Source organism: Oncorhynchus nerka, linkage group LG1 (genome assembly GCF_034236695.1).
Source record: "Oncorhynchus nerka isolate Pitt River linkage group LG1, Oner_Uvic_2.0, whole genome shotgun sequence".
Classification (NCBI taxonomy): Eukaryota; Metazoa; Chordata; class Actinopteri; order Salmoniformes; family Salmonidae; genus Oncorhynchus; species Oncorhynchus nerka.
This window is the reverse complement of record NC_088396.1, coordinates 25146364-25169817: the sequence shown is the minus strand read 5'-3', so window position 1 is coordinate 25169817 and position 23454 is coordinate 25146364. Positions and strand designations below refer to the sequence as shown.

Genomic DNA, 23454 nt, shown 5'->3' with positions numbered 1-23454 from the left:
CATTCCTGTGTTATATTCTACCCAGGCTACTGTGATTCCTCTCTGTAATCTATGCTTCTTTAGCCTCTGCCCCACACAGCTCTACCTGCTCAGGACAGAACTGAAATAATAGACTGGGTTTGATTTGGTCTGTTGTCCCTCGAAACCAACTCTTCACACTCATAAACATGTCAACACACAAATATGTCTCCTCCTCTCACCTACACGCACATGCTACATGCACACAATAACAATCTTACCCACCCCCTCACAAACATACACACCCCACCCTCCACCCAACACACACATGCATTCAAAATACAATCACCTCCCTCCATAAACTCTGCCCCCCATACACATACCCCCCCCCCCCCCAAACACACACTTATATCCCAACCAGACTGTTACACTGATACCTGGTTTCTCAGCCTTAATTACCATTTTAATTAGCACAGCTGTGAGAAGGACTAATCTGACAGCATGTGGCTGAGGGCACAGGATCATAATCCCATCACTGCTTTTTTTTATTCCCTCACAGTTCTGCATGTCGCTGATGACAAGCTAGTCTAATTACTATTGTATGGGGTCGGGGAGAAGGGCAGGTGGAAGTGGAGGGGGAATTGGGTAGGAGGAAGATAATGGGTGCAGGGGGAGTGGAGGGGGGCAAAACAATAACAGTTTTAATGCTAGAGGATGCTAAGATAACTCTTCTCATTTGTTCATATTGCTACTGGGGTGTTGTTCAATGGACAGAAGTCATAGAACAACACTTACTGAAGGATACTAGCAGAGAGGGAACAGAGGAACATGAGTGGCTAAGACACAAAGGGCATTCTGAGAGAGGGATTTTTATTTGATGTAATGAAGAAACCCTGTCATTGAACAAGCCCTAAAACGAATTGAGTCATCTGGTGTCTGAGGAGACTGGTGATGCTCCTTCATTCTGCCATTCAGATGAGAGAGAAAAAAAACTCCACAGTCGTTTGTGAAGAAATATAGAGGAGAGGAAAGAGAGAGAAGACAGAGACATTAGCTTTCTTAAATAGTGTTATTCTTTATTGCATGTGTCTATAAAGAATCAATACAGTCCAAAGCCATGGTAACTACACTAGGTTTAAATTATCATCTCTTAGTAGAACCACAATAAGCAATAAGATATTAAGTATTTACAATGGAAGACACAGCAAGTTAAGCTAGTTTGTCATGTTATCTTATCCTTTAGATGCTAAATTAAAACCCAACGGGAACGTTATCCAAATGCAAAAAACACTGCTCAAATCACCAATAGGCTCCAATAGCAAAAAACACTGCTCAAATCACCAATAGGCTCCAATAGCAAAAAAACAAACAAAAAAACATTCCAATAGAAATTGGCAGAAAAATTTTACAAAGAGGCCAAAAAATTATATGTTTTGAGGTTTAACAAAGATTATTAACATAGTATTTATAAATGTGGTACCTCTCTGTAAAGAAATGTAAATATTGCATATGCCATTCGTGAATTGTACCTAAGTAGCAAGAATTAACTTTTAATTAATAATTTCTCTTAAAATCTATCTTGGCATTACAGCATTAGAAAATGTCCTTGTAGTGGCATTCATTTCACAAGACCATCCTGTAATAATAGTTTCAAAAAATCAAGTCCAAACTTTGTTGCTTGGCGTATATAACAATAATTAGTGCTTTCATTTCCAAGAATTCACTCCAAACACATATATACAGTACAAACAACATGTGTTATCATATTTAACTTAAAATATCTCCAAAGCTAAAGGTTCAGCTTGCACTCACTTGTAATTCTCTGTATTTGTACATTATTTACAGTATATAGGCAAACGTTGAGTACCAACAAACTCAAAGTAAGTGACACTGCTTTTCGTATCTGTTTTTTCTGTTGTCTCATTCTGCATGAAGTTGTTGTAGTAGTTTTTATTAGTATTGGTGTGGTATTTCTCCTTGCTGTCACGGTGGTTACATTCCCCAAGAGGAGAACATGGAATAGACTACATTCAAAAGTGTCTTGTGTTTACAATCTAGGGAGTTTGTAAGTGCAAGACCGTGCAGCGTCAGCTCTGGTGTCTCATCACTCAGTGTCAGATCCCAAAGCAGCAGCGATGGCTTCAATCATGTCAAAACCTCCCTGAACAGCCAGGTGTGTGTATGTGTCTGCCCACCCGCCCAATGACAGGTCACCTATGTGCCAAATAGCCTATCACAGCTTACCAGAGGCTCAGTGCTGAGGCATCATGTGAGAAAACATGTCACAGGTGGGTTGTTGTGAGTAAACAAGGTAATAGGTTAAAGTATATAAAGGTACCTTCCGCTTTGTCTCTATAATGGTGTTTTAGTCACTAAAGACTACCAGAAGCCCAGGTCAAACTGGGATGTGTGTGTGACGATGGTGTGCATGTCCAACTTCCTTCTCTTCTGTGTATTTGCATTGTGTGTGTGGAATAATGCCAAAGAGATTCTTCTCCTAACCTTTGTATGCAATGATACATATATTACTATGACATTAATATATAGTACCTATATGTGAACAAACTGTAATAATCTCAGGAATCTATGATAGCAGAGGGAAAGCGGAAAGATTTTTTCCTCTCCGGCTGCTCAGACAAATCCCATCCAATCTCCATGGCGATCGGTTTAAGTCTTAGAGTTTCTGCGTGTTTATAGGTCCAAACTAAATGTCCGTCAGTAACAGTGGACAGTAGATAAGTAAGGCTTTGGATTGGTGTTCATAAAATCATTCACCTCTGAAAATAAATAAATATATCTCTGTATGCACTGAGTGTAGAAAACATTACGAACACCTCCCTAATATTGAGTTGCACCCCCCTTTTGCCCTCAGAACAGCCTCAAATCGTCGGGGCATGGACTCTACAAGGTGTCGAAAGCATTCCACAGGGATGCTGGCCCATGTTGACTCCAATGCGTCCAACAGTTGGGTCAAGTTGGCTGGATGTCCTTTGGGTGGTGGACCATTCTTGATACACACGGGAAACTGTTGAGCGTGAAAAACCCAGCAGCGTTGCAGTTCTTGACACACTCAAACCAGTGCGCCTGGCACCTACCACAATACCCCGTTCAAAGGCACTTAAATATTTTGTTTAGCCCATTCACCCTCAATGGCACACATACACAATCCATGTCTCAATTGAAGTGGCTTTAACAAGTGACATCAATAAGGGATCATAGCTTTCACCTGGATTCAACTGGTCAGTTTATGTCATGGAAAGAGCAGGTGTTCCTAATGTTTTGTACACTTCTGGTGTGTAAATAAGTACTAACCTGGTTTGCTCTGAGGTAGGCTTTTTAGCAACTGTTAACTTAGTACATTGTTATATACTGAATATGTTCGTAAAATGCCAACTCTCTTTCGTACAAATTTAGTGTACACATCCACACAAACACATATACACAACAAAGTGCACACATATAAATAAATAAATATGTGATGTGTACGTATATATAACGTGTGTGAGTGGGAGTGTGTGGAATATCTCCAGGTTTGGTTCACAGGTTATTAAAGTGAGGGTAACTGGCCCTGTCAGCCAAAGCCAAACGAAAACCAGTGGAATAATAATAATTATAATAATTATTTTGCAGAAGTAACTTTGTATGTACATAGATAATCATCGATGAGTACAGTCCTTTAAGTTGTAGTTGTTCAGAGAGCAGCAGCAACGGACCCTTAATATTTGGGTGCCGAATGTGGGGAGGATTGGAAGCTTGGAAGGGGGGTGTCCACATTGCCGTGACGATGGTGGTCCCGTTGACCCCTGGGGAGGGGATGGTGGAGGTTAAAGGTTGTCTACTGCAGCACATGGTCCAGCTGTCTGCGTGGCAACTTCGTCACTAGGCTGCAGCTTTATCCCTCATTCACAGCCAGGCGAACAAGAGAGAGGGAGCGAGGAACAGGGGGTGTAAGAGGGGGCGGTGCCATCAGTGTTCAGTCTGATTGGAGAGAAAGAGAAACAGAGAGGGGAGGGATTTGGTTAAATAGGTTGCCGTATGTATCTACTAGCAAATTACACATACAGGTATTGGAATGCATTACATTTTCTGTCCCACTACGCTCTCGCTATCTTTTCCTTTGAAAATGATGTGTGTGTGCATGAGTGTGTTGTTGTTTTGTGTGTGTGTCAGTTAGTGCTTGTATGGGTCTGTGTTTGTCGTCATTGGAGACTGTACTCCGTCAGCTGCATAGTGCTAAATGCCACGGTTTTCCCCCTGCCGCAAAAGCACCTGCTCCCAGCTGACAAACACACGCACGCACACACACACACACACACACACACAATTCCCCCTTGCTGAAGAAGACTTATTCCATACTTGGTAACAGAGTGGGGATACACCGTTTGACCTTTCTCTCCTGTGGCTCCCATTCCAACCTCATAAATCACTCGCACATACACATTATGTTCTTCTATCTTCATGGGAACCTAAAATACATTTCTAACCCTAACTTCTAACCCCTCAACCAAACCCTAATTCTAACCACAACTCTAATTGTAACCGTAAACCTAACCCCTTAGTGTAAAATAACCTTTGTCCTCATGGGGACGTGGGAAATGTCCCCACGAGGGTGAATTTTCCTTGTTTTACTATCCTTGTGGGGACTTTTGGTTATTTTAGGTCCCCACAAGGATATAAGAACCAACCCAGAGCTAAGAATACAGAACTCACAGAAGCACATACAGATGTAGGATCTTGAATTTGAGCCAGTGATTACAGGAGGAAAATAATCCTGCAGCAATAGGAAATGTGATTAAAACAAACACCCACTGACAAACATGTACGTATACACAGTGTTTTTCTGGCCTTGTGTAAGCGCTCTCTCTCTCTCTCTCTCTCTCTCTCTCTCTCTCTCTCTCTCTCTCTTTCTCTCTCTCTCTCTCTCTCTCTCGCCTGTGTACTTGTTTGTGCGGTGTGATTTGCATGCAGTGCTCACATGGCAGAGGAAGTCTCAGCTAACAGCACATAGCAATGCCTCACTCACTCACTCCTCCCTTTTCCAAGCAGAGAACAAGAGGTGTTTTCACAGAGCTCGATGTGATCGTCACTCTCTTAAACAAACCCCCAATTCAGAACCCCCAGTGTTACAACACACACACACACGGCATAACACCAGAACTTGAAACCAAAAGGTCAGCCCAAAACACTAAAATACTGGTACTTTTCCAGACTACTGATCCCCTATACCCACCGACTAGAAGAAAGAGAGGAATCTGGTAAATACAAGTGCACTGCTTATACCCAAAACTTCAGTCACAGAGGAGGAGAGCAGTACATCGTATACTATAGTATATAGAGGAGTGATTCACACACACACACACACGAGGCTGATTAGCGCTCCATTAACCTGCTAAGCACATTAGAGGGGCTGACCCACTTCCACAGACATCCTGTCTCACCATGTGCTGTGCTCTGTCTGAGACAGTAAACCAGGAAGCAGGAACTAGCCTGGTACTGGGAAACCAAACCTCATAGCTGTCCAACCTTACCAAAATACAGTATATATGTTTTATTATTATTTTCGGTAAATCGTTTTCAGTGTAAACTTAAACGACTAAAACCATATATAAAGTTTGTAGACACAAACCTCTTTTTGCTTTGTCATTATGGAGTATTGTGTGTAGATTGATGGAGGGGTCTAAATACTTCCCGAATGCACTGTGTATCTTTCTTAATCAGATCATCGTTGAAAACTAACAATCACCAAAATAAAAAATAGAGAGTCAGGGAGAATCTAATTTTGTGATAATGTTTGAGACACTCGACAGCATAAGAACATGGCAAAATGTGTAGAATTGCAGGAAATATGCTTTAAAACTATACATTTCCTAGGGGAAACACTGAGGTAGGTTACAAAACCTAGCCATAACACTACACCTAATAACGCACACTACCCACATGAAAATATACTATACAATATACTATGGTATAAATACTATAGTATTAACTGTAGTGTTTTGAGGGCCTTTACTGTATTCACAGTAATATAATTTATAGTTCAACTATAGCATGAATCAAATCAAATTCTATTGGTCACGTACCGATATTTAGCAGATGTGTAGCGAAATGCTTGTGTTCCTAGCTCCAACAGTGCAGTAGTACCTAACAATTCACAACAATACACACTAATCTAAAAGTAAAGAGAATGGAATTAATAAATATATAAACATTAGGACATTTAACATTTACATTTAAGTCATTTAGCAGACGCTCTTATCCAGAGCGACTTACAAATTGGTGCTTTCACCTTATGACATCCAGTGGAACAAGCAATGTCGGAATTGCATTGACTAAAATACAGTAGAATACATATGAGTAAAAGCAGTATTTAAACATTATCAAAGTGACTAGTGTTCCATTATTAAAGTGACCAGTGATTCCATGTTTATGTACATAGGGCAGCAGCCTCTAAGGTGCAAGGTTGAGTACCTTGCGGTAGCCGGCTAGTGATGGCTATTTAACAGGGATGGCCTTGAGATAGAAGCAGTTTTTCAGTCTCTCGGTCCCAGCTTTGATGCACCTATACTGACCTCGCCTTCTGGATGATAGCGGGATGAACAGGCCGTGGCTTGGGTGGTTTATGTCCTTGATTATCTTTTTGGCCTTCCTGTGACATCGGGTGCTGTAGTGTTCCCCCGGTGTTGTGAGGGTCTTAGGGGTCAAGGCACATTTCTTCAGCCTCCTGAGGATTAAGAGGCGCTATGCATCTTCTTTACCACACTTTATGTGTGGGTACACCATTTCAGATTGTCAGTGATGTGTACACTGAGGAACTTGAAGCTTTTCACCTTCTCCACTGCGGTCCCGTCAATGTGGATAGGGGTGTGCTCCCTCTGCTGTCTCCTGAAGTCCATGATCAGCTCCTTCATTCTGTTGACGTTGAGGGAGAGATTATTACTCCTGGCACCACTCCACCAGGGCCTTCACCTACTCCTCCGCCGCCTACTGTTGTGTTGTTTGCGAAACTTTATGATTGAGTTGGAGGCGTGTGTGGCCACGCAGTCATGGGTGAACAGGGAGTACAGGAGGGGTCTAAGCACGCACCCTTGTGGGGCCCCTGTGTTGAGGATCAGCGTAGTGGAGGTGTTGTTTCATGCATTCACCACCTGAGGGCGGCCCGCCAGGAAGTCCAGGACCCAGTTGCACAACGCGGGGTTCAGACCCAGGACCCCACGCTTAATGAGGAGCTTGGTGGGCACTATGGTGTTGAAGGCTGAGCTATAGTCAAAGAACAGCATTCTTACTTAGGTATGCTTCTTGTCCAGATGGGATAGGGCAGTGCGCAGTGCGATGGTGATTGCATTGTCTGTGGATCTATTGGGGCGGTATGCAAATTGAAGTGGGTCTAGGGTGTCAGGTAAGGTGGACGTTATATGATCCTTAACTAGCCTCTCAAAGCACTTCAAGATGATAGAAGTGAGTGCTACAGGGTGATAATCAGTTAGTTCAGTTACATTTGCTTTCTTGGGTACAGGAACAATGGTGGACATCTTGAAACAAGTGGGGACAGCAGAATGGCATAGCGAGACATTGAATATGTCCATAAACTCTCCAGCCAGCTGGTCTGCACATGTTCTGAGGACGCGGCTACGGATGCCATCTGGGCCGGAAGACTTGCAAGGGTTAACATGCTTAAATGTCTTACTCACGTCGGCAAAACAATCTTGAAGCATGTATTCCGATTGGTCAGACCAGCATTGAATAGACCTTAGCAGGGGTACTTCCTGTTTGAGTTTCTGCCTTAAGGGAGGAGCAGAATGGAGTCGTGATCTGATTTTCCAAAGGGAGGGCAAGGTAGGGCCCTATAGCCATCCCGGAAGGGAGAGTAACAATGGTCAAGAGTTTTTGAAGCGTGAGTACTACAGTCAATGTGTTGCTTTCAAAACTTCTTCTGTTTTCTATATCATGTAGGGAACAAAATATATGGTCTATTTTTGGCATGTGGGTTTCACAATTATTGGTGGCACAAATTGCGATATTGGGGAGGGTAATGGGCAGGATATATGCAAATTAAATACTGTATTTACTATAGTTAAAAAAAGTGTAATGTTTTTGTGGACTGTAGTGTTTTTGCAGATATTACTGTAATATTTACTGCAGTTTTTTTCTCGGATAATACAGTATACTATATTATTCTCCAACATTATATAGTAACTACTACACATGATCGAGGGATCCTACAGTGTGAAGTAGAGTTTTCTACAATATACTACAGTTTACAATATAACTCTACAATAAGCACTGTAGAATTCTATAGTGAACTGTAATCATTTTTCATGTGGGTACCCATAACAACACAGCTGATAAAATGCCTTCTCACTTCTGTGTTCAAACTAGAAATTAAAACAACTGCTGTGAATTTTGCCCTCACTCTCCCTGTCCCACACACACCACTCTGAGTGGTCAATTGTGTTGTATGTGTGGGACGGGAAGAGGGGGGCAAAGTTCACAGTAGTAGTTTGAATTTCACAGGGCCAATTACACCAAGGCCCAGTCACTTTCTCTGAGGGGTCAGGGAAAGGAGGAAAGGGTCGGAAAAACAGAGTAACACAATCAACCTGACACACAGACATGAGAATGTGGTGAGGCCATGCGTGTGTGCCAGCAGGGCCGGTTCAGACCTGTTGGTTGCAGACACAGGGGTATGAGGGAGTGGGGATGAGGGAAGGTTGCCGGGAATCAGAGTTGAATCATCTCAAGACACACAGGCCAGGTCTCTGAACACACATCTCTGGTTACCAATCACACACTCCTGCCCAGCTATCACAATCTCCTTTTATCAGTGGAGACTCAACCAGCCCTGCTGAGTGCAGTGTGTCAGCTGAGAAAGACAACCTCTCCTAACACAGCTAATCTTACACACGCTGATCACAGAGGGAGAGAGATAGAGAGCGAGGGGGAGAGGGAGGGATAAATGAGCCCATTACTCTGTAACCCTCCCCCTTGCAGCCATGCCACACAGACCCCGCTACCCATCCCTGGAAGGTACCCCTACCCCGTCCCACACGTACACACTGCTCTCTACATGAGTTATGTATTTCTCACTGGCTATATTTAGACCTGCATCTCTCAGGCCAGGAACACTCTACCACACACACACACAGTACTGTACTGCTAGTACAGTAGTTTAAAGTACAGTAAACATGTGCTTATGTGCTTACTAGTTGATGTATATGCTTCTCCTAGCAGTAGTTGATTATATGCTTCTCCTAGCAGTAGCATAGCTCAGACATAACAGGCATGTAGCTCTCCTAACAGGACTTACCCCAATGTAGCCTTTCTGCCACGCCTGAAGAGGGAAGGGGGGACATGGGGAGATGTAATATCATCAGCCATCGCTCTCCCTTCTCCGCTCTCTTTCTCTCTCTTCTCAGCAAGTCAAGAGCCCACAGGACAAACAAACACCAAACAAACAACAACAACATCCACGTTGTTTACATTGCTAACATGGCCAGCTCCTCCTCCTATCTAGGCCACCCACACACAGACACACCCACAAGCTTCCAGGAAGGACACACACGTTTAACACATTCATAACAAACACATTATACATTCATAACACACACACAAAGACAGCTAATCACACAACAAGTGGTGTATGTAGGGAGGAGAGGGAGGTAGTGGTGTGTGTAGGGAGGGGAGGGGGTAGTGGTGTATGTGTATGTAGGGGGTAGTGGTGTATGTAGGGAGGGGAGGGGGTAGTGGTGTATGTGTATGTAGGGGGTAGTGGTGTATGTGTATGTAGGGGGTAGTGGTGTATGTAGGGAGGGGAGGGGGTAGTGGTGTATGTAGGGGTTAGTGGTGTATGTAGGGGGTAGTGGTGTATGTAGGGAGGGGAGGGGTAGTGGTGTATGTAGGGGGTAGTGGTGTATGTGTATGTGGGGGTAGTGGTGTATGTAGGGAGGGGAGGGGGTAGTGGTGTATGTAGGGAGGGGAGGGTGGTAGTGGTGTATGTAGGGGGTTAGTGGTGTATGTAGGGGGTAGTGGTGTATGTAGGGAGGGGGGGGTAGTGGTGTATGTAGGGGGTAGTGGTGTATGTGGGGGTAGTGGTGTATGTAGGGAGGGGAGGGGGTAGTGGTGTAAGTAGAGAGGGGAGGGGGTAGTGGTGTATGTAGGGGGTAGTGGTGTATGTAGGGAGGGGAGGGGGTAGTGGTGTATGTAGGGAGGGGAGGGGGTAGTGGTGTATGTAGGGGTAGTGGTGTATGTGTATGTGGGGGGGTAGTGGTGTATGTAGGAAGGGGAGGTAGATTTTTGGTTTCGGCACAGGGTTGTGTTAAAAAATCATGTGAAATGTGAACATTTCAATTTTTGAGAGAGGAAGAGGGAGGGAAAAAGAGTGAACTAAAGAAAGAAGGATAAGAAGGAATGGGTGAGGAGATCACGTAAAAACCGCTTGGCATCGTCCAAATAGGCCTAAATTACTAAACGAGGTCAGACAATAACCATCACTACCATTACAGCCATTACATTTCCTCTGATTGTATAAAGTCATTATCGCAATAGCATATTACATTAGTCACACACACATCTGTCCAACCGCCAAGTGCTTCTCTGTGCACGGGGAGAAATGCGTTCATTTAAAATCATGTCACATGCTGGGCAATTATATTCAGTCACGGCACAAGCCCTTAAAGAGAGCCCAGCACCCATTTATATTCTATTATTACAAATCGCACGTGTTTATATTTATTTTTCAATTGAAATTTTACCTTGTGCCAAGGAGAAGGCCCCCCACCCGTTCACACACGCACGTGTTCTGGGACACCGATTAAACTTCATCACAAATGGCCAAGGTAATCCAACAACACACTAATCTAGCCATTTGTACGACCATGTCTCAGAGCACTACTCGCACCCACACACATGCAGTTGACATCTGACTGACTGGCAAACATAAACATACACATTGTTCTGCGGAGAGGAGAGGACATGAGAGCTGTGTTATGATGTAACTGTAGTAGTTGGCTGAGGGACTGAAGCCTGTATCTGAGAAGTCAGGACATGAGCACAATGAGGCTTAATTGATCCTAACTTCAACTCACCTCACTGTTTGGGAAAAACACCTCAGTGTGTGTGCTCTCCGTTCTCCTAACTCAAAACAAGCTGCTCAACAATGTCTAATCCTGAGCAGAATGTAATCCTCCTTAACTCCCAGCTAAATGGAGGGAACATTGACAGAGTTTTTATCTACCCATGGAACATCCCGCCCTAGTTTACTCAAAGGTACTGTAACGGACAGGGAGGGAGGGAGGAAGGGAGGGTGAGGTGAAAGACGGGTGAAAGAGAGAGACAGGGGAGGGAGGACAGGTGAGGACAAAATATATATATATTTTTAAATATGCCACTACATCTAGGTTTATTATAGGACTGCTCTATAATTAACCACACACAGCAGCTGACAATTCAATCAGACTTTTTCAGCACTGCTATGATATCCTCTAAAATCACACCACCTCAGTAAAGTTAATTTAGTTAACTAATTTAGTTCAAATTAATGAAAGCCATTATTCTATTCAAAGTCCATAAAACAGAAGGCAATTCAAGGAATTCCTGTAATGGGGCTGATTAGCTATCTGATGAGCTACTTGTTTAATTAGTCATTAAACAAACCTCCATGGTCTGTCCTTAAAGCCAATCAGTGGCACTCAGCTGGAACTAGGCACTATAGACAGAAGGCTCTCTGGAAGGAGAGAGAGAGGAGGGCAGAGACCAACTGACTTGGAGGCCAGATCACATGATTTACCGAAAAGAGAAACTAATGCTAGAAAAAGTGAGGGAGATAAAGAAAGAGAGAGAGGGAGTGAGTGAAAGAGGGAGAGAGAGAGAGTAGGATACGGGATAGAGTGATATTTGGCTTTTTGCCCCACCCCCCCCTCTCGCCACCATCTCTCTCTCTGTCCGTCTCTCCTCCTTTCTCTCTGTCCGTCTCTCCTCCTCTCTCTCTCTCTCTGTTGTTGTGGCAGATGGTGCTGGTCATTAGCGTATTGTCACTCCCTCTGAAGGGCCAGATAACCAGTGCTTGGAGGCGCAGGTGCAAGACCCCGGCCATCACCATCTGCTAACACACACGGGCATACTCACAAACACACACTGAGGTAGAGAGGGAAGGAAAAGGGGTGAGAGGGTTTGGTCAGGGCCCCTAAATAAAAACATGAAGAGAGTGAGTCAGTCAACTCCCCCGTCTCCCTCTGTCTGTATCAAACACCTGACTAACCCCGGCCAGAGAAGAGAGAGAGAGCGAGAGGGAGAGAGCGAGCTCTGGTAAACAAGGGGAAGACATGAGGAATTGAGAGAGGCAGGAGAGAGGGATGATAAAGAGCTTCAGAGAAAAACAGAGAACGTCAGGTGACAAAAGAGAGGTAGAAGATAGACAGAGAGATAAAGATTAGAGAGAAAGTCAGACACAGAGAGAACGAGACAGTAGGGGAGATAAATACTAAATACTGAATAGTGTGCATGTTTCTTCTGTTTGCTGATATCTGGTGTTTCTCAGGCATAATGCTAATCCCAACAGCCCTTGCACACCCAAGGGCAGTTCAAAGGTCACACTTCTGATGGGGGCATAGCGAGGGGTGGGGGTGGGCCGTACAGGGGCGTGTTGAAATTTAAACAGCCTCCAACCCACTCAGTGACCCCTCACCCCATCCCCTGTCAGTGAGTGTATGCAATTTCCCAAACCAAAACAACAACACTGGCAAAAACGCTATCGACCGACCATCAGCTCAATGAGCCAATAAACTAATACATCTCAAACCCTGATCCCTCATTCACAAAAACACAAGGCCAGAGTAATCTACACACAGATACACACAGCAGCTGTCACACTAACACACGCGTGCACACACACGTCTAGAACAGGATGTCAGGCCCATATCCTTGGTGTGTAGGTAAAGAGCTTTGAAGGCTTTATCTCTAATATAATGTGTTTGTCAAAAGAGCAGCAGGCACACACACACAATAAAAAAGGTCATTTCAGCCTCAGATGATTTGCATTTCAAATCTAGCCACTCGAAAATGAATGTGAGCATGTGGAATGTAGACTGTCTCGCCTTGTGATGGTGAGGGGAGAATGTGGAAAAGCCGGTAATTTCTTAGTAAACACACACATACACAGTGAGGCCTGTGGCTGAAGTCTAAGCCTCTCTGTGGGGTGGGTGTTTATGATTAGAGTGTTAGTGAGTAGCTGGCTGTCCTGACAGCATTCCTGATCGGGGCAGAGTATTGGGCCGTTCCGGAAACACAGCTAACTGTTCTTTCTCCGGCTGATCTTTTGTTTTTCAGGAATCCCGTAAATAACCAGGCAAGCCAGCCACGGCCAACTTTTACCAGATCAACACTGCTCCCTTTCTTTCTATCTTTCTCCCCCTCCTTCGTTCTTTAGCCTCTCCCTCCCTCTACCTACTGGCTCCCTGTGGTCTGTTTTATCATGATTTTGAAAAACAAACTAACGTCACTCCATTCCTCCTCCTCCCATCTCCTCTCCTTCCATAGCCTAGGGCCATGTCTTTCTTCCTTCTCAACTTATTTAGTAGAAAAAATCACATGAGTGCGGAAATGCCTGCCCTACCTAGAAAACAACTCAGCAGACATACTCATGCTCAAATGGACATTCAGAGACAACCCAACAGAAATACCTTATTGCACATATTTATTTTTTTAAATACACTGGCATAATACATACTACAACTACACACACACACTTGATTTAGTATGTTTGGCCAATAAGTGTGAAGACTTTTAGTCCTCTAGAGAGCAAGTTCAGTGTGTGTGTGTGTGTGTGTGTGTGTGTGTGTGTGTGTACACTATGGTCTGTTTTGTAAAGTTCCTCAGAGTAAAAAAAAACAAAAGCATCTCCAGTAGGTTAGAAAAACAAGTGAGCATTCACCTCTCCCAGCAACCTTTGCACAATGCCTACATTCCTGCCCTGAAGCCCAGTACCTGATAACTGATAAACAACTGACTCACTTGTTTTTCTGGGGGACCCAGTGCACAGACTGCACCCAGCCCTACGGTATACAGCCAGAGAGGGAGACAGAGGAGAGAGAGAGAGCTCCCTTCACCAGTGCATTGCAGATCACTACATCAATGGGGAGCTTCAACAGCAACAACATTGTGTAACCACTACCTATAGGCCTACAAGTCATTCATATTTCACCATCAATGTGCAAACCTATTATACAATGGGTACAGATCTATGGTAACTTATGACATAGCGCTTAAAAGGTATATAAATTGTTATTTGATTTTGTACAACAAGATACTGATGCTGCAGTAGACATATGCACGCATAGATTTGCCAGAACGAGGTGAAAGTTCATGTTTTGGTGTCCCCAACTCTCTATCTCATACGGGAACGCATCAATATTTACACATTACATTACCAGGGTTGAAGTGTGATTTGTTAGATGAACGAACTGTCCCCATTATCCCATTATCATTTTGAACGGAAATTAGTTTCCTTCCCACTATATTTGCTGTATCCTAAGGTAAACTCTCAGAGCACATATAACCTAACTGTGTTATAGAAATAAGAAAAACCCTGGTCCATACCCACTGGACACAGATGACAATTCAGTGACGTGGAACAACGTTGATTCAACCAGTGTGTGACCAGTGGGTTGGCTATTCCTAATGGATTGTTCTAGCATGCGGAGGAAAACATCTTCTGCATCATTGAACCCCTTGGGATGTTTTCTCGTACATTTGTACTAGCGTAGTCTGGTACAAAGATAAAAACTACGTAACAGGGAATGCTGCTGGGTGGGACTCGAGGGCACACATTGATCCAGAATAGAAACGACTTCAATTACTTACTTCACAACACCATGCATATTTCCCACAGTCTTGGGCTAACTGATGTACTGTATGGGTGTGACGGGCTACTCCTAATCCAATCCAAATACCACAGTTTACAAGCACTTATTATACTGCTTGCCAGGGCTGGAACATTTACTGTACATTTATAATGGTGCTTCAACTTGCCCTGTCCTGTTTCATCGCATCCACCATCCACGTGTTTGATAAATCACGTTTAGAGTAGGAAATAATATCTCAAGTCTATGGTCTAGTTCAGAATTGTCAAGCATACGTCGGGATCCAGCCCGCGAGGGGGCCAGTCTGGCCCGAGGGTGGTTTGAGTAAACATCTACATCGAACAAAAATGTATAATAATGAAAACAACATTTGGGGGGGAAACAAACTCAATATACTTTAAGTTGACTAAAACCAAATCGAAACTGTGTAGAAATTATACCGTTTCTTGACTGTCCAGCTCACTAATAATCACTGTGCATTCAACGGACCTGCATTCATCCAGTTTCTTGACTGTCCAGCTCGCCAATAGTCACTCGACAGTCAGGGAGCATCGGAAATGCCAAAAACGATGGTTAGAAGACAATTTTTTGTTATTTTTGAGGGCAATGAAATATAACACATTGTTAGTGCAGCCCTCCAGACCTCGTTGAAGACCGAATGTGGCCCAGGGGCTAAATTTGCTTGATATCCCTGGTCGAATTAGTAGTCACACTATAAGCACCAATGCATTTGTTTAAACGGACTTGCAATAACAAACAGATGAACACTAAACAGCTTGAAAAACATGGTTGTTTTTCCATATTCATATTTTCCTTCAATATACAGCACATAAAACTGTCACATAAAAAGTAGGCTAATATGGGCGCGCTTCATCATTATAAGACTGCATTGCTTCCGTAAACATATATATTGTTTCTCTCTCTCTCATGACTAGGTTGCTCAAAACCATCATGCCGTCTCGCCACCTAATTACAAAGGGCGTGTAAAAAACAAAATTACATTAAATATAGGATGCGTCAACGGTATATCAAATACCAAGTATACAGCCTAGATAAACAGCGCCTTTGTAACCACTGCGCAAGTCTGTTTGTTTTTTCCACTTGGGTAAAGTGACAGGGAGCTGCTAGCCCTAGAGCCGGGCAGCAGAGCTCAATTTCACTGCCTGTCGATACATTAGTGTGTACAGTAAGCCACAGTGTAGTGAGTTGGCTGGCTACAGTGGGTTGGTTGAGTTCAGACTATGAGGGATAGAAACCCGTGGTCTGCGTGCCGAGCTATCGCATAATGATAATCACGCGCGCACATAGGCAGCTGCTGTCCGTGCCACATAGGCAGTCTAAATTCTCTGGCATTATTAGAATGTTGGCTTCAGTTTGACACAGCGAACACACAACGTCTCCTTAGGACACGACAAACTTGGAGTGCACTGCTACTTAGCAACGGGTAGATATGCCAAATAAATGGGTTGCTATCACTAAAGCGATATCTTTACTCAAGCACTGACACACACTGACTGTTTGAATGAACACCTGGATGAATGAATGGGCTCATGATAAGCATGCAAACACACACGCCACACAGAGTCGGTGCTGGCTCACCTTTCACTGCTGTTGCAGTTTCCTTGAAGCCCATGGTGGCATAGGGGCTGGTGTTAAAACCGTTCATGCCCCCCTTGCATCCACACGCTGCCTTGAACCTCAGCAGTCCCTCACTGCCCCCCAGAGTGCTGCAACCCCCCAGGCTCCCTTCCATCAGGTTTAAGGCAATGTAGTTAAGTCCATTCTGGTAGCCGGCTGACGTCTCCCGGCACATGGGGCTGTTGCTGTTCCCGTACTCTTCATCTGAACCCTCCGAGCTCCGGACCGGCCGCGACACGTTCTCCACCGATGCCGAGCTGTGCCGCTTGTTGGCATCGGGGGCGAACGACGGGCACACTGGCGTTACCATGGTGGTGGAGGAGAAGGTCTCTGAGCTGTGGCGCCTGCGCCCCTGGGGGTCGGCCCGGATCACCTTTGCCCCCCTGTCTGGGTTGACAGGGGAGATGGAGAGGGACGGACACCCAAGGAAGAAGGTCTCGACAGGAACCGGGGGGGACCCCACTGTACCCTCTCCCCTCAGGGTGAGTCTCTGGACACAGGCAGACGGGCTGGTGGGCAGGGGGGTGGTGGCATCGGAGGGGCACAGGGTGGCAGGGAGAGGGGCAGAGGGAGGGGGTTGGTAGGACTGAAGGTCATCTCAGTGTAGTCGTCTTTTACATCACCAACCAGGTATGCAGGGCCTGCAAGCTTTTGGAGAGGATATTCCACAACGATTATCTTCTCCTGTTCCTCACTCTCCCTCTGCTCTTCTCTGGGAGGCTGGCTGGGACACAAGGGAAGCGCAGGACTCGGCTCCAGGCACCCTATTGAAGAAGGGGAATCACTGTGTTTGGGAGAGTGCGATCTGACGTCAATGTTGACGTAATCGGAGAGTGGCGGGGAACTCCTCATCAGCCCGTCCACCGAGCCCAGTGATGAACGAGAGCGCTCAGTCATGGCGGAGATGGGCGGGTAGCGTGTAGTGTTGCCAAAGTCGATGTTGATGTACTCCCCGGGACTCCTGGGCTCAGAGGGGAGGGGGTGTTCGATCATACAGGGCAGCGTCCTTAGAGAGTCCAGGGCTAGCCGGGTAGGCCGGCTCACCCTCCCCTTGTGGACCAGACCCCCCTCCTGAGTGACCGTGCCGGCTCTGAGGGGTGAGGGGGCTGAGGAGAGAGTGGAGGTGGGGGGTGTAGCGGAGCAGACAGGTGAGATGGGACAGTAGTTGGACTCTTCCTCTATCCTCTTCTTCTGTAGACTCATCACCACGTACTGGTCTGTGTCTGTAACCCCCTTCCTCTGGGGCTGAGCTTTGAGAGAGCGGGGCAGGGAACTGATGGAGTAAGGCTGTCTGTGGTGAGGGTGAAGCTGGGGGGTAGTGTCTGTGAGGATGTAGTCTGGGGGGGTGAGGGAGACCACGGGGTCCACAGGGGACATGTTGAGGTACTCCCCGTTGGTGAGCTTCCCGTCTGAGCTGTCCACAGACATCTTGGCCCCGCAGAACATTCTCATGTAGCCGCTGTCCTCCAGAGACACGCTTCCAGGGGAGTCGGTATGGGAACAGAGCCCAGCTGGAGAGGGGTGAGAGCGGGGGTTGATGATCTGCTTGGGGGCCGACACACACATGGGGCTCATGGGCATATAAGCATCACCTTTGACCCACCCTGTCTGAGCGGCAATGCCCGGAGTCATGGGCATGTAGCCACAGTCACCTAGGTGACCATTGGAGCCTATCTGAACATCGCCATAGTCCTCAGGATAGGTAACTTTCGGAGAGGCGGTGTGAGAGCTGCGACCCGATTGGCCGCTACTGGTATAGGAGGCCCTCATAAGCGTGTACTCGTCCAATGAGGTGGAGGAGACCTGGGGCGGCGCCCTGTGCTGGGGCGGGGTGGTAAGGGAGTATGTGCGTTTCCTGTATGCCTTGTCCAGCTCTGGTAACCGGCGGAAACTGTTCTGGTTCTGCCTCTCCATCACCATGTAGCCATGCAAGTCGCTGCTATCCCGGGAGGGGGGTGTGTCTGCCCTTAGGGACTCTGGAGTGTTACTGCTGCGAGTGAGGTACAGGGCTGCAGGACTGGAGCCATACTCATCACAGGAGATGAAGCCGCCATCACTGGGGGAGCCAGAGACAGATGCATTGCAGCTGGAGGGGCGAGGAGCACTGCTTTCAGAGCAAGAGGACAGGCTGACAGGGCTGGGGGTGGCTGTGGGTGGGGAGTGGGACAGAGGCATGGACATGGACTTACTGTGCTGGAGGGAAGAGGATTCAAATGTCCGGCAGTGCTGGGCTGTGATGGTGTTTGAGCTCCCTAATAGGGTCCGGTGAATATCAGGGCTGAGGGGACTCCCGTTCACAGGCAAGGTGCGCGCCATGGTGCCATCTCCCTCACTGGCAGTGCGTATCCGACAGGAGGTGAATTTACTCATGGGGGACTTTTTGGCCATGCTGTCAGTGCGCGACCGTCGCTGGAGCCCAGTCTGGCTTGGGGGAAGGTTGTTGTGGTGCCGCCGGGTGGGCACGGAAATGGGGTTAGTGCCCGATGACTGGCTCTTGCTGCGCGGCCGGAACTCTGACAGCTCCTTCATGGCTTTCATCGCCTCCAGAATAGTCTCGTGGATGTTTTGCGCCACAACGGAGTCGTCAGCCTGCATCCACAGCTCGCCGGGTCCTGTGGCTGCTGACCGGCCGACTTCGATGAAGAAAAAGCTCTCCGAGTGCCCGCATCTCCTAATGTTCATCAGCTGTAAACTGACGGACGCAACATCCGAGTTGAGCTTCACAAAGCTGATAGTCCGGCTGGATAAGCACAGCCTGTACACCCCGGTAAGATTCCGGCTCTGTCCCAGCCCTTTGGATTTTAGGTTAACTTGCCATACCTCCTTATACACAGCCGTTACCGGCGTAATCATCCCGTAGTTCCCCTCATCAAACCCCACCAGCGAGGACGCGGAATTGGATGCGGAGCCGTCTGAGTACACTTTCCCCTCGCTCATTAAATCAGTTAAGACTCTGTACCAATTCTCCTGCTCCTGTTCATTCTCTGCTGCCACAGCAAAATATTCGTCCTTGGTATAGAGGGCGATAAGGTGTTTGTGTTTGGAGTCCGCTCTCTTGTTGATATTGAGGCAGCAGTCCAGCGGAATAACTCTCTTTGCCGCCGACTTGTTTTTCCATTTCTTCTCGCTCTCGTAGTACTCCAGCCGGGCAGGGAAGCCCTCGCTCGGCTCCTTCAGAACGAAAAATCGCTTGTGTCCGTGCTTCTGCTTCTTGAGGTATCCACATTTCTTAATTTTGTTGTTGTTAATATTCGCGTTGGATAACAAGTGTCCTCCAGTATTTGGTGGATTTGCCATTCTATCGTTTTTTTTTTTAAACAACTCACTTTCCTTAACCTGTTGTTATATCCTCACTTATCGAAGGCTGGAGAGATCAACTGTAGTTTATAGTCCGTATCTCTCCAAGGCTCTGTTTCACTCCAGGCGCCGGTTGTGCGTCCGGCGTATGTAACAGTTTAACAGTAAATAACCCATATCGCTAAGTTACCGAAGTGAAGAGAGAAACAACGTGTGACGTTCTACACGTCAAGCTTTAGTTACAAAAAAAGAGAAGGGCAGGGAAAATACACACACTGACACTGGGGCGGTGCAAGCCGACGGGGCGTACCTGCAAATCCGTCTATTTGATGAGATCATGGGCTCATTGGTGGACAGGGCTGAATGATAGTGAAAGACTCAGTCAGATGGGAGAGAAAGCCCTCCCACACACACTCTCTCTCTCACACACACACACACACACTCCTGCCCTCTTCCGACTCACCCTGGGTACGGTTGGAACTGTCAACCCGCTCATCTGTCTATGATGCATTTATGCATAACTGCTTACGTATATACTCTTCTCCCAGGGCAATTTATCAACGTATTCATTAAGAGGCCTATCACAGATCGTGTTGGCTATTTGGGTTAAGTATTGATGTAATAGGTTTTTGCGCAATAAGAATTATTGAGGACACGGTCAATTATCAGTTTATTGATATGAAATAAGAACAGTGGCTGTCAGAAGTTTCAGAGTGTATAAACTGATCGAAGTTCGTGGGAATGTAGGCATGTAACGTTAAGCAGCAAGTATTTCGCTGCACCACAAGCATTTCGCTACACTCGCAACAACATCTTCTACATATGTGTTTGTGACCAATAACATTTGATTTTATTTGATGTTATAAATGTTAATTTATGCAATTATGTGGTGTCAAGAAAGAATTATGCCTATATTAGCCTACATATCCTAATACAAGGCTTTGTGCAACAATTTCACCCGTGGCATTTAAATAACAACCCACTGATGATATAAAGCACTATGTCTATTGGCATTTGATTACGCATGAGTTATTACACAATTCAAAAAACACTGTGTGATCTAGTAGATTCTACAATATATTATTCAACTGCGACAACAACGTGACTGGGGCGCACGTAGCGAGGGGAGGGTGAGAGGCCCCAGCCGCTGCCCTCCAACTTCAGAAGAAAATAAGCTTCAAGATTAGACTGCGGCTCTGTCACACAACTAGGCTGGGAGGGAGAGCGGGAGAGAATCGAGGTAGCGCCTCTGACGCAGGGAACACTCGATAATTCCCCTGCGTCCCCGATCATCATACCCTAGATTCATGTCTGCGCCATGATGGCAAGGGAGTTGTGCAGTTATTCTCCCTCTTTTCCTCTCTTACAACATTAGGCAAGAAGAGAATCATTAAACTGCTAGAGCAAAGCGCGCAGTGTAGTTTGTTACGTAACGCGCGTGCCCACTGATCTATTTTTAATGCGCCCTGGCTCCCAACTGTTCAGTACGAGTAGCTCTAGCGTTTCTGAATACTGTGTCCTTATTTGCATGCGTGGGTATATTTGCCTTTGCAGACTGTGTGTGAGCAAAGGGGTGGTTGTGACCATTGAACATATGGATGCTGTGTGTATTCGATGTTCTGGAGATGATGCCTGTATTAATTGCGTTTGGGCTAAAGCATAGATACAAACTGGCAGGGGAGGGAGAGAGCCCCTCTCAACATGAAAACAGCAAAAATAGCTATCGCACAACCCCAAATCCTCTCCATGCCACCATCCCAGATTATTTTCCAGTAGAGAGGCGGTCTTTTATGAAAACACCCTATTTGTCTGCCAGGCAGGTGATGTAAGGTCGTGTTGTTCTGTTCGGTGGCACTACATTGTACCGGTGACGCAGCTCTTCCAGGAATGGATGATCGAGAGAGGGTTGATGGGATGCTTTAGACACCTACTAACACAATGAACTCCCCTTAATTAGTGCCACTAATACTGTTCATAAAAATGACGTTAAAGTCAACCTTATGTCATGTTTTAAATGGAAATGCCTTCATGTAGTGGTTTGCGAAGAAGATGCACTGCGAATTTAAGATCAGAATTTGAACACAGCTGTGTTAAACGTCAAGGTCATGAACAGTCAATATAATGTTTTTCATGAAATTAGATGATATTTGGATGAAACTAGTATGATGACCAATGTATGAAAAATGAATGTTGCTTCTACTTTGTTAAAGTTTGATCATAAAATTACTGGTCCCCTCCCCCATGTCAAACACTTGGATTCAGGAGGGTCATTCAAAACTCTGATGCAGTTGTCATATCAACACATCCATCATTGCTGCTGTGAACTACATCACAAGAAACATGTTAAATGGGAGCTGTTGACAACAATAGCCACGTTTGTATCCACACTTTTATGCAAGTAAAGTCATACAGTATCAAAAAATAATTCACAACAGCTGTGGCGGAAACAGAACGTTTTTAAGCATTTTTATAAATGCTGACAGATATTTTGTTCATTCAACATGGTGGGATCTTTTTGTGTTGGTAACATTAATTATGTGAGAAATGGTTATGGAAATGTCTTCATGCGCAAATACTGTATTGATGTAATAACCATAATATTGAATGTAAACTTCAGAGTCACATGATGACATGGTGTGTAGTCATCCCACTATGACTAGGGAGACCATGCAGTTTATTAGGCTACAAATAACTTAGAATGAACTTCACAGGGTGGTGAAAGTGCATGTGATCTTGATGCTGGTCTGATGGTCTGATTCTGGTGGCATGATGATCGATGCTTGACAATGGTTTTGACAAATAAAAGCATTCTTGCTCTTATCCATAATCTTTTCATGTAGACTAGCCTACCTCCAGAGCCTACCTGCACTGTATCTGCAAACTGTTGGCTAGACATTTGCTATTTAACGCAACAGTTTTTGTGACAAAACTATCCATAGAGTTGAAAATACAATGGAAATACATTTAACTTTATATTTTATTTGGTACATGAAAACTTAGGCGAGAACGTACATTTTCTGTGCACTATGTCATCAAGCACAGATTTTTATTCGCAACAAGTCCGTTTGGTGGGAACACCACTGGGTGGGAAAATGTGCAGATTTTCTTTGTGAGGATTTTTTTTTTATTTGCATGAAAATCTGTCACCAATTGGATGGAAACCTAGCTATTGATGCAATTTCAATGTTGTTTGAGTTGCTTTGTGTATCACCAAATCTGCTTGAGATGATTTTACTGCAACACTGCATCCAAGCTTCTTGGCATTTAAAATAACATTTAAGAGAACTGTCAGTCAAGGAGACCTCATCAATATAAACTCCCCGCCCACTCAGCCTGTCTTTTCAAACTTCCTGGTACTTAGCCATAAGACAACAAAATCTTTTCTATAAATGTTTGCATTTGAATCCTGAAAAAAAATATTATGGGTGATATTTTAGTCACTCACAATGCTATTTTACATTGGAATCAGAATGACTGTTCAGGACCTATAACACGTTCTTATCGATTATGTGACCCTGTTAAATACCTACACCATGGATGGTGCAAATCCCGATTTAAAGAACACTTTATTAGAGGTATGACGCTACAATCTTGGTACACCTGTATCTGGGGAGTTTCTCCCATTCTTCGCTGCAGATCCTTTCGCTGACAGGTTGAATGGGCAGCGTTTTCAGGTCTCTCCAGAGATCCTCGATCAGGTTCAAGTCCG

The 23454-nt window shown here is 45.3% G+C and overlaps 1 protein-coding gene across 1 annotated transcript; it reads right to left on the bottom strand.

Moving 5' to 3' along the window:
- Positions 1–1013: 1013 nt before the first annotated feature.
- On the bottom strand, positions 1014–19977 carry LOC115127142 (insulin receptor substrate 2-like). Its single transcript, XM_029656814.2, is given in 3 exon segments — positions 1014–3936; positions 16410–17022; positions 17025–19977. Coding segments are annotated over 3 exon segments (3339 nt in total). The 5' UTR covers positions 19746–19977; the 3' UTR covers positions 1014–3931.
- Positions 19978–23454: the final 3477 nt, after the last annotated feature.